Below are 12,465 nucleotides of genomic sequence, written 5' to 3' on the forward strand. Positions count from 1 at the left end.
CATAAAACAAAAAAAATCTTGTGGGCTACTGGGTATACAGCTAAAAGAACTGAAAGCAAAGATTTGAACAGATTTATTTGTAGACCCATGTTCACAGCAGCATTATTTACAATAGCCAAAAGGTGGAAGCAAACAAGTGTCCATCAACAGATAAACGGATAAACAAAATGTGGAATATTATTCACCTTTAAGAAGGAAGGGAATTCTGACACATGCTACAACAGGGATGAAACTTGAGGACACTATGCAAAGAAAAATAGGTCAGTTACAAAAAGACAAATAATGTATGATTCCACTTATATGAGGCATCTAGTCAAATTCACAGAGAAAGAAAGTAGAATGGGAATAACCAGGGACTGAGGGGAAGGGGAAGTGGGAAATTGTTTCATGGGTATAGTTTCACTTTTGCAAGATGAAAAAGTTCTGGAGATTGGTTGCACAACAATGTGTTATACACGGAACTACACAGGTAAAAATAGTTAAGACAGTAAATTTTATGTGTATTTTAACAAAGTCAAAAAAAAAAGACAAAAAAGTATGCAATTTTTTCAGAGCCTTACAAAGTACTTCTAAAAAAGAAAATGAGTAACAGCCATGAAAACTTTGGAATGATAAGAAAGGGAAACTGGCCCAGCCATATACTAAATATATTGTGAGATTATAATAATTAAAATACTGTAGTAATGAGACTAGAATCAATCCTGTATGGGCAAGAATTTAGTATTATGATAAGGATGACATCACAATTTAGTGAGGAGAGACTTTTATTTCAAATAATGTGGGGTTAATTAGTTAAGTTTTGAGTTATTGTTTTGGGGGTAGGGGACTATCACAGTCATACACCAAAATACATTCCAAATAAATTGAAACAAAATTATTGACATGTATCTCGTTTCCCTTTATTATTGTTCTGCCTTTCTCATAGTTTAAGATTATTTTGGCAGTCTTCTCTTTATATTCTAGTAACCAGCTGGGTGATACTTGAACAATAATGGTGCTTTGGAATTTAAATATTCTTATAGAAAATCTGACAGTCAACAAATGGAAAGTGTAAGTATAACCTGTCTTAAGAAAAATCCATTTAACAAAAGATTTCACCTAAAATAGTAGGCTCTCCTTAGTATTTAAAGTACTTAATTTATAAGTTTCACTGAATTCTATACTGTTAACTTTATCCATCAACACGTGACCTCGAGATTGATATACACTATACCACTGCAGTTTGAAGGGTCTGTAGTCATCAGCATGCTTGGACCCTTAACATCGGAGTATTTGCCAATCATAAAAGATTCCCATACTTTACTTTCTGAATACAGGTGACGGTTGAACAACACGGGACCACTTAATACGTGGATTTTTTTCAATAACATACAGTCAGCCCTCCGTATCCACAGGTTCCACACCTGCGCATGTGGAGGGTCAACCACAGGATTTGAGCATCTGCAGATTTTGGCATCTAGGGTGGATCCTGGAACCAATTCCCCCATGGATACTGAGGGATGACTGTACCTCAAATTTTCCATTTTAAATTACTAGGTTAACGTTTATTCCATGCCAAGTCAAGGGACTGCTAAAAGGGAACACTGAACATTTTGGGGTTTACAAAATACCTTTCACAGATGGTGTGGTAAGCAGAATGACTCCTTAAGATGTCCAGATCCTGCTCTCCAGAACCCGTGAATATGCTATATTACATGACAAAGGGACTTTGCAGATGTAAGGATACAGACTTTAAGATAGATACTACCCTGGACTATCCTTGTGGGTCTCATCTAATTATAAGAGCCCTTAAAAGCAGAGAACTTTTACTGGATGGACGTAGGAAACATGTGGGAGAAGGGGAGGCCAGAGATATGTGAAGTGTGAGAAGGAATCAATGCATTATTGCTGGTTTGAGGATGAAGGATGCAAGAGGCTTTAAGCATCTGAGAGAGGCTCGGCTGACAAAACAAGGAATGGGACCTCAGCCCTACAACTGCAAGCAACTGAATTCTGGGAACAATCTAACGGGCTTAGCAGCAGATGTGTCCCCCACAGCCTAGGCCAGCTGACACCTTGCTTTCAAGCCTTGTGAGATCTGGAGCAAAGGAACCAGCCTAGTCCACCTGAATGCATGACCTACAGAAGTGTGAGAGAATAAATCTGCATTACTTTAAACCACTAAGTTTTGGGCAATTTGTTATTGCAGGAATATAAAACAAATATATAGAGGGACTGGATTCTTTTATACACTAAACCAAAAAAAAAAAAAAGAAAGAAAGAAAAGAAAAAAGGAGATACTGTCAGAGATAACACAGGAGGGCTGATTTATGACTGCCCTTTTTCTTTTTTTTTAGCTAGACTTACGGGTCACTTTCTATATCAAGTGGTAGGAAAGTCACTGGCCCAAGAAGCATACTTGGTACAAGAAAGTTATGACTAGTTCCTATTAACTAGTTAAATCTTATTAAAATTCAGGAACTGACAATGTTTTTGAAGGGATTATCTTCCAAGGAGTGACTAAAATCCAAGTTCAAAGAATAAACAGATTAAGAACATTTCTTCAGTCTAGTTACACAGTGTTAAAAACAAAACAAAACAGAACAAAAAAACAATGTCAAAGAAGAATAATTGATGTTATTTTGCTATCTTACTTCCCTTCTTGGTCCAATAAAGCTAAAATCCTGCAATAAACTAAGTAAAAGTACAAGGAAAAAAATCCAAAAATAGGCATTTGACACAGGGAGAAGAGGGAACAGATGACCTTTTCAGGCCATTCAAGTACTAGCACCATTCCTAACAAAACTGCCTAGTTAAAATCCCATTCATCTGGTAAAGATTTACTTACAGAACACATTCTAGCGACAGGCCCTGTTCTAAACACTGGTGATAGTATGATGCTATCAAGGAACTTACAGTTTAGTGGGATGCACAGAATTATAATACATGCAGTGATTGAGACATGTAGAAATTACAACTAGGGCACAGAAGTTAAGCCAAGTCTGATGAATAAAGGCTAAGCTACAGCTAGGAGCAGGGGGTCATACTGATCAACGCTGGAATAGGACATTCCACACAGAAGGATCAGCATGTGTGAAAGAACCTGGGTACAGTATAGCTTACTCGGATAACTTAAAAATTTCATTGTGTGAGCATAAAGAGTATATGTTGGGGGGAGGGGAGATAGTGGGGGATTGGTAGGAAATGGGCCTTTAACAAGAAATGTGGGGGACTGGGGGGGTTCGGTAGAGTAACGGGGAAGGGTCTGAAGTCAGGAAAGGAGAAAAGGGAAAAAGAAGTTTGTTCCTGGACATGTTGTTTTAATAATATTATGGAATCACTTAGGTGAAAAGTATATTTAAATGAGTCTGAAACTCTTTCAGAAAGTCTGAATTAGATCTACAGATGTACAGATCTACAGATGTACAGATCTACAGATGTACGGGAAGTCAGACCATGTCACACCTGCATGGCCTCACACTCTCTAGAAGTGTAATGCAGACAGGAGGATCAAAAGAATGGAGTCCAGACAAAAACTTCCTCATTTGAAGAGTCCTAGAAAGTGTTTCTTTTCTGTTAAGACTCTGAAGATGTACAGGTACTGTTTAACAATAGGAAGAAAATTGTTTACGGAATGAATCTACAAACGTCATCATATTACTGCATATTCTTACTTTATAAAAATTCCTTAGTAGCACAAAATCTGGATCTATGACACATGAAGACTTTGTGCTAAAGTGACTATACCAGAGACTGGCCCAGCAAGGGAAACTAATCTGAATCACCTGCTTTACTATGTATGCCAGTAAGTTAGCAATATGTGAATAACCTCATTCCCAAGACTTGGAAAATAACTCCAGGACATGTTTTATTGGTGGTAGATTACCCCAAAGTACAGAGAGGAACATAATCACTGAGAAGGCAGCAAGCAATAATTAAGCAGCACTGTGTAAGATTAAGTAACCTTTTGAGGATTATACTGTTTCTTCATGAGAAGAAAGTTAATTCAGATGACCCTGATACAATTATTTTCATGTATGTGGCAGAGTTATGGGAGAAAAGAAATGATGAACAGCTCCCAATCTACTGAACAGGAAAATTACAGTCACCTAGAGCAAGTAACAGTCTCACAGAGAAAGAGGTACAAGGATACACCGCAAGAGGTCCCTATAAACAGTGATTATTAAGTGCAAATCAAAGGCTGATTTTCATGTTTACCAAGTCTGGACTAGATAGATAGTTGATGTATTAGGCCTGTACAGACAGACCACAGTAATCCTCATCAAAGTCATTTATGATGAATAGGAAGTACTACCAAAGATAAAAGGAATTTGCCCTTGACATCAAGCAAAAATGTTTCAAAAACCAAAACTGGCTTGAGAAAAATGAGAGTGTAATAGATACAAATTTGTACCTCAACCCACTGGTCTTAATTCTAAAACGTAACTCTGATCACATTGCTCCTCCCCACAAAAACTTTAAATGGTTCCCCCTGGCTCGCAGCCCAGCCCCTCAGCCCCAAATAATAAAAATTCTAATCAAACTGAAAGTTTTGTCTCCTTTCATGCATCCTACACTCTCGCTATACTGGATTTCCCAAATCCAACCTATGCCTTCCTACTCCTGCCAGTGTTCATGCTGAATGTTCCCTGCCTGCGGAAATCCTACCAATCCTTCAGGTTTTGCCCCCTTTATCTTTCAGCATTCCCTGATCCTACAAGCACACTCAGTCTTCTCCTTTACATCTTGTTCTCCTCTTATCAAAAGCATGGTATTCTGTTTTGAATTGTTACTACTGTTACTACTGTATTGTTAACTCCCCTATGACTTTCTAAATTCCTTAAAGAAAAAAAGGGTAATTAATTTTTGTGACTTTTACAGGGTCCTAACTAAATAACTGTAAGGTTGCTGAGTTAGTGAGACAAAACACTCACAGACCAAAAGCCCTTAAAAGAACATATAAAAGGAAGTTTATTAGAAGTCATATAATTCAGCTAGTTTCCATTCTGATAATAAACATTCACATGCTCCTTCTCCTCCTGTTGACACAGGAATTATTCAGTAGAGAAAATAATGAAACAGACTGTGGTCTAGAAATTCTAGATCCTATTCATAGTTACCTGGGAAGGTTTAACCTACCCTATTCTCTGCTTCCTTTGTAACTACCTACTTTACAAAAGTGATGTGAAGAATAAGATCTTTGTCATCCAGTTAATATTTTTAAAATCTTTCAGAACACTCCTCCCTTTAAAATATACTGGTTTTAATATCATCTCTAGCTTTTCCTACATTTACCACATGGCAATGATTTTTGTGATTCACAGAATACCTAAAGTGTAAAAAAGGCCATTAAAAGCCAAAGAATGTACTTTCAGTTTTATTAAAAAAGCAAAACACTCTCTTCCTCTACTTTCACAGACTTCTTTTAGGCTATGAAACCGTGGTCCTCTGGCCATTGCATAATCCTAATTTCTAACGGGGTTTAATAATCTAGAAGAAAAGGGATATTGTGCTCTCAAGAGCAGAATATATCCCGAGGGACAGATGGTTTGTAACAATATTCACGAATAAACAAGAAACCAAATTCAGATCACTGGGGGCGTGGTAGGGAGGAGGGTAAACAGAAACAATAAAAGAGCAATAAAAATTCTTGGAAAATAAAGGCATCCACAGCTATCCACAAAACGTTTTACTCTAGAGAATTATTTACTCTAGAGAATTATTACTCTAGAGAATTACAGTCTTCTCTGTAACTTTTTCTATCATGTGCCACTTTTCTCTGTATGTTAACCCATCTCCTTTCACCTCCCAAGTTTATATGTGAACTCAACAGAGATCTGATCTCAAATCTCAAGCAGTTCTTATGGCCTTCTCACATAATTCCCAGATTGTGGCATGGGAATCCCTTTCTACCCAAGATGTTACACTGTAAATTTAAAAACTTAAAAACAATACAAGGGAGCAAAAATGTTAGATCTGTGAATGAGAACCGAGACTCCTGACCTCCAGTATTTTTGCTCTTCTGCATCTTTAAGACAACAAATATAATGTTGGGGACTTTTTCATTTGTCAATCCACTTAACAAGAAATTTTAAACATCGCAGGTAGAAGGGAATCCCTTATAAAACAAAAACTTATCAACCGAAAGCAAACAAACCCAAACACGCATCTAACTGCAACAATAACTGTGTACTGGGTATTTCAATGGCAATTATAACGCAAACCAATCCTTGGACTCAATTCTGTGTGCTCACAGTACTCCAAAGTTAGATGACAACAAACAAGTTCTTCGAGTCCCTCTCTTATGGTCACGTCACATACCTGTTGCATCACCTGGAAAGTGGTCTCCAAAATCCAGGAAAGGAGCACCACCATGATCCCTAAATAATTCTGCTGGGCTATTTTCTGGATAAATTTTAGCCTCATTCATTTTAATGAGGTTGCCTTGGAGGCAAGGGTGTCTTGGCTCCTGTTCACCTTTAAAGAGACTCTAACACAGGCATCACAAGCGGTGACTTTGTGGACTTACAAGAGCTTGGGAGTTTCTGAAGTCTTGGGCTGGTCTGGCAGAGTAGGCAGTCGGCGTGGGAGAAGCGGGGCTGCCCCGGAGTCCGTGTGGAGTGGGAAGTCCGGCCCGCGACCCAAGCTTCGCGGAAGGGACAAGAGGTTCGGGCCCAGCCCAGGGTCCGGGCCAAGTCGGGGCACGCGAGAGGTTCAAGACGAACCGAGTCTTGGCCAAAGCCCCGGGGCAGACTGGGCAACGCTAACAAGCGCGTCGACGTTTACAAGGATTAAAAAATAATACTCCCCTCCCCCCACACCAGAGAACCAAGCGGGAGACAGCGACGCGAGGCAGGAAGCGCGTGGGGCCGGGTCCGAGCCGACCGGCGAGAGGATGCGGGCCTGGGCCGGGCTCCCGCCGCTGGCGCCGTACTCACCATGTCGTACACGTTGAGCACCACTAACTGGTTAGCCCCCATCCTCCTCCCGGCGGCCGCCGCCTCGCCCTCCAGCTGCTTCGTCTCCGCGGGGCCGAGGCCGCTCTCACCGCCCCCCGGACGCCTCAGGGGGCCGGAGCCGGGCACTAAGCGCACAGCGCGGCCCGCGGCAGCCGGGGCGGGAACATCGGGAAGCGACTCGTTCCCGGGCGCCACCAACTACACCCTCTGCGCCGACCGGGCCGGACCGCAGGCGGCCCGCTCCGGCTCAGGCGCCTCCCCCGGCAGCAGACACGTGGGGGAAGGCGGGGCCCAAGCGAGGGGCGGGCGCCAGGCCCCCGGGGGCGGGGCCGGCCGGCCGGCGCCTGGGCTGAGCCCGCCTGCGCTCTAGCCTCCACGGCCGCACTCGGACCTAAGATGGCGCAGCCTCGGTGCCTCTCGGCCCGGGAGGAGCGGGTTCCCAGAAAGACTACAGTTCCCAGCATGCAATGAGGAAGCGCAGAGGCGGAGTCTCAACTGCGGTCCTTCCTCGCGGCGGGTTGCCAGCCGTCGACTACAGTTCCCAGCATGCTGCGGGGGCCCGGTGCGTCGAGCCAGGCCTCCCCGGGAGACTACAGCTCCCAGCATGCAGTGCTTGCGGTCAGCGCCCCAGCACTTGTAGTCCGCTCTTGCGGCTGGTGAGGTCTTCTAACTCTTCTACCTTACCTCTCCGCTGCTGCTGCGGTTAGTTTCTGTCACGTTTAACTCGATGAAGCCTTCGGAATGTGGCAGAAGACCATATTGATGACGCCGTTTTCCAAATCTCTCCTCATTATTATTATTATTTATTTTTGCAAGGGGAGGGGTGGGGAAATAGGGGAAGGCGGGTTACTGGTGGGGGAACCGGTGTAATATGCATCCAGTTAATCCTCAGTGTGGAATTTTACATTTACGAAAGTATCCTGCTGAGATGGGAAGAGAGTACAGTACTCATAGATTAGCACAACCGTGGGACGCAGTATGTGCTTTTGTAGTCGTTCAAAAATTATTTATGTGCCTGCTCTTTGCCAGGCCGTGATGTAGGCCCTGGGGAATATAGAAATGAACAGGAGGGAGGACAAACAAAATATCGGTGATATGTGCTTTGTAGAGAGTTAAAATAGGATGAAGTGATTGAGAGTAAGCTTAGATTGGCTGCAGTGCGAAGGTCTAGGTGTAAGCTCAGATCCGAATGACGAAAAGCCAGCCCTGCAAAGTTAATTGGTTCAACCAGTTAAGAAGCTATTCCACAAGTGCACGCCAAAAGGTGGCTTGGATATTGGGGGTAGTGGGTAACACTGAATAAATTAATTTGGACTATTTTGGAAGTAGACTCTACAGCAGGGGTTTCGCCCGCCCCGCCCCCCCCAACACACACACAGCAGGAGGTGAGCAGCAAGCGAGGGAAGCTTCATCTGCTGCTCTCCATCGCTGGCATCTGCCGCTCCCCATTGCTGGCATCTGCCGCTCTCCATCGCTGGCATCTGCTGCTCTCCATCGCTGGCATCTGCCGCTCTCCATCGCTGGCATTACCGCCTCAACCATTTCCCCCCGACCCCCTTGAAAAATTATCTTCCACGAAACTGGTCCCTGGTGCCAGAAAGGTTGGGAACTGCTGCTCTACAGGACTTGCTAATGAATTGGATATTGAGTTTGTTAGGGAGAGAACACTCAAGGCTAATTTCTAGATTTTTGACTTCAGAAATTGTGTGGATGGTGGTGCCATTCATAAGATGTGAAAATTGTGAAGAACAGGTTGGGAAGAGGGAAATCAAGAGTTTTGGTTTGGTCTTGTTAAGTTGCAGATACCATTGAGACATCCATGATGTCAAGTAGGCATTTGGAAAAAGTGGAGACATGGCCATGATAAATGGACTCTAAAGCCTTAGGACTTACTGGATGACAGGAAAATATGTAGCTTAGAAAAGGTAAAGGGGTCAAAGACAAAGATCTAGCCCCCATCATGTAGAGGAGGAAGAGGAATCACAGAGGCAGGAGGAGTACATGGTAGCACAGAAGCTGTTAAGTATTAGATTCAGCAGTATGGAGGTCACTGGTAGCATTGACATGAGCAGTGTCAGGGGAGGAGTGGGATCCAGAGAACATTTGGAATGGTTTGAGGGGTGAGTGTAAAGTGAAGAAATGGAGACTGTAGGCAACTTGGGGCAATAGTGGAATAAGGCTGTGTGGTCAATGGAGGACATTTTAAAGACGAGAGATACTAAAGTATACTTGTATGTAAAAAGAGAAATTGATGATGTAGGAGAGAGAGGGGATTTCCATGGGCAAGGTAAGAAGGGGAAGAGATCCAGTGCATAAGTGAGGGTTTGGCCTTTAGTAGGAGGGATGCTTTATCTGTAGTGACAGCATATAAGGTAGATGCAAGTGCATAGTGATGGTATGGAAAGTGTAGAAGACAAATGAGGGCAGTTCTTCTCTGATTTGTTTTGATCTTCTCAATGAGTAAGAGGCAAGATCACTGGAAAGTTGGGGAGGGGTGAGGTGTAGGGAATTTGAAGACAGAGGAGAAGGTGTAAAATAGAGAAGACAAATATACCAGGGAAATAGGGTTGAATTGCCAGGCAGTGTTGAGTGACAGTAAATGCTGCGTGCATGATTGTTCTTTGACTTATCCTCAGGTTGTGGACAAAGTTCTAAAATTCATTTTTGGTGTACCCAGCTGCTTTGCTTCCCTCCCCCCGCCCCCGTGGCCTTCCTTTCCTCCTAACCCAACTGAACAAACTACAGGTGTGGGGAAAGGCAGGCACTCTCCATTAACACGTCATAACACCTCCTACTGAGGGCTCAAGCTACTGGTTCATTTCACCTCTTACTCTAAACACTCCCTTTGCTCTTTGTGATCTCAGCTACTCTGTCAGCTGTAAGGATCACCTGTAAGCTGAAAAATCTGAGGCCCCCATCTCCAATCCCTGTCTCTCTCTTGAGCACTAGGCCCGTATAACCTGCAGCTATTAGACGTCTCCACCAGGTGTATTAGTTTCCTATTTCTGCTGTAACAAATGACCCCAAACTTAGCGGTTTGAAACAACACTACACATGTTTATTACCTTACAGTTCTAGAGACCAGAAGTCCAAAATGAGTCTCCCTGGACTAAAATCAAGGACTATGTTCTTTCTGGAGGCTCCAGGGGAGAATCTGCTTCCTTGCCTTTCTTATTCATCTCCTAGAGGTTGCTCTCATTCCTTGACTCATGGCCACATCACCCTGACCTGTTTCCATCATATCTTCTCTGACTCTCCTGCCTCCTCCTTTCACTTACAAGGACCCTTGTGGTTACTTTAGGCCCACCTGGATAATCAAGGATAATGTCATCTCAAGATCCTTAACCTAATCACATCGGCAAAGTCTTTTTATCCTATGTAGAGTAATATATTTGCATGGTCTGGGGAACTGGAATGTGGACATCTTTGGGGAGCTATTAGCCTGCCCACCATACAGGATGTCCCAAGGTCACTTCAAATTAACCAGTTACAAAATTGAATTCAGGGCTTCCCTGGTGGCGCAGTGGTTGAAAGTCCGCCTGCCGACGCAGAGGACACGGGTTCGTGCCCCGGTCCGGGAAGATCCCACATGCCGCGGAGCGGCTGGGCCCGTGAACCATGGCCGCTGAGCCTGCACGTCCGGAGCCTGTGCTCCGCAACGGGAGCGGCCACAACAGTGAGAGGACCGCGTACGGAAAAAAAAAAAAAAAAATTGAATTCACTGATGATGAATCGAGTTGTGTTGCTCATGTAATTTAGGTACTGATCCGCCAGTAACTGAAATTATCTATCATTCATTCATTCATTCACTGTGCAAGTATTAAAGTCCTCATGAAGCTTACTAACCAGTGGAAGACAGAAAAAAAGTATGTATTCATTAATTTTTAATTTAAACCGAAGGGCACAAGCAGTAGTAGAGCATAATAGGAGACTTATTTGGGGTGGTTGTCAGGAGACAGTAATATTAACAAAGAAAATGTAATTAAATAGTTGTAAATGGGGTACTGGAGGCTGAAAAAGACAAAAAAAAGGAACACTAAGGTATCAGAGAGGTGGGAAGCACCAGAAGCAGCTATCACCCCTAGGCCTGGAAGCACAAAGAGGCTGGGATTTAAACAGTTTTAAAGCTTGGAGGAGAGTCCCGTGGAGGTGGAATCCAGAGCTCTGAAGGGGGAAGTTTGGCAGGCTGGTGCTGCTGGTGCCTCTGAGTGGCACGGTGACATGGGTCCTGGAAAGTTTTAAAAACTTCAAGCTGGAAATCAACCACTGCTCCTGAAATCTGCTGCCACTGCTGGGATGAAGAAGCATGACTAAGCTCACGCTGACAGGAAAGGTGGGAAACAGGAAGTACTTTTCTTCCTCCAGTACCTGGTACTAGAGAAAGCTACCAGGGAGCTAGGTCTGGAGCAGAAATGTGGTTTGCAGAGTCCTGGCCTCAGCAAGGAAAGGCAGATTTGAAACTAGAAAGTTAGATTTGAAACTGAGAGATAGTAGCCTCATTACAACCTACCACAAACAATTTCTTAGGCCACCTGAAGGATTTGAAGCATAATAAAGGAAAATACATTTTAAAGCTTCTTGCTGCCTGAACTGTGTTGTAGAGATGAACTGAGTCCAAGCGTGTTTTTTCAATTACTTGAAGTATAACTGACAATATTATATTAGTTTCAGGTGTACAACACAGTGATTCGATATTTTTATAAATTACAAAATGATCACCACAATAAGTCTAGTTACCATCTCTCACCATAAAAAATGATTCCAATATTATTGGCTATATTCCCTATGTTGTACATTACACCCCTGTAACTCATTTATTTTATAGCTGGAAGTTTGTACCTCTTAATCTCCTTCATCTATTTTGTCCTTCCCCCAACCCCCTCCCCTTTGACAACCACCCATTTATTCCCTGTCCCTATGAATCTGTTTTTTGTTTTATTTGTTCATTTGTTTGTTTTCACATGTTAGTGAAAACAAACAGTATTTGTCTTTCTCTGTCTGACTTATTTCACTAAGCATAATACCTTCCAGGTCCATCCATGTTTCACAAATGCCAAGATTTGTATATATATTTTAGTTTTCATTCTCTATTTCATTAGAAAAAACAAAGCCACTTTGAATCCTTCTTACAAAGAGGTGTACATACATTTAGAATACAAAAGATGAAATAAACTTTAAAATCTAAATAAATAGAAACAATAATGCTACGCTATTTATTTTATTTTTATTTTTTTAGTTTTGTCTCTGTTAAAAAAAGTTGGGTTTTCTTCCTGTTGGATGTTTGTTTCTCTAACTTTTAAAAAACTAAAGTATATATATTTTTTCTATTGTCAACTTGCTGTTAACAATTTTTGCTTTAAGATATGAATTACATTAATACGTCACATTACATATATGAAGCCAAATTACACTAACTTAGTTGTTTACAACCTCAAATCTTACTCCCAGTACACATTCCAATAAATTTATTCTGTAAAAACAATACTTTTTTTGGTTTTGATTTTTTTTACAGTAAAGTTTTCAACTA

At 42.3% G+C, this 12,465-nt stretch overlaps 1 protein-coding gene across 2 annotated transcripts in view; it reads right to left on the reverse strand.

Annotated features, from left to right (window-relative positions):
• The window catches only part of DESI2 (desumoylating isopeptidase 2), a 42,313-nt gene extending 35,125 nt beyond the window's left edge, over positions 1-7,188 (reverse strand). For both annotated transcript variants that reach the window (XM_030868528.3, XM_030868527.3), the window contains exon 1: positions 6,918-7,188. In XM_030868528.3, coding sequence (XP_030724388.1) covers positions 6,918-6,959 — 42 coding nt within the window. In that variant the 5' untranslated portion in view covers positions 6,960-7,188. The remainder of the gene's footprint in view (positions 1-6,917) is intronic.
• Between the last annotated feature and the right edge of the window lie 5,277 nt (positions 7,189-12,465).

Source organism: Globicephala melas, chromosome 1 (assembly GCF_963455315.2).
Source record: "Globicephala melas chromosome 1, mGloMel1.2, whole genome shotgun sequence".
Classification (NCBI taxonomy): domain Eukaryota; kingdom Metazoa; phylum Chordata; class Mammalia; order Artiodactyla; family Delphinidae; genus Globicephala; species Globicephala melas.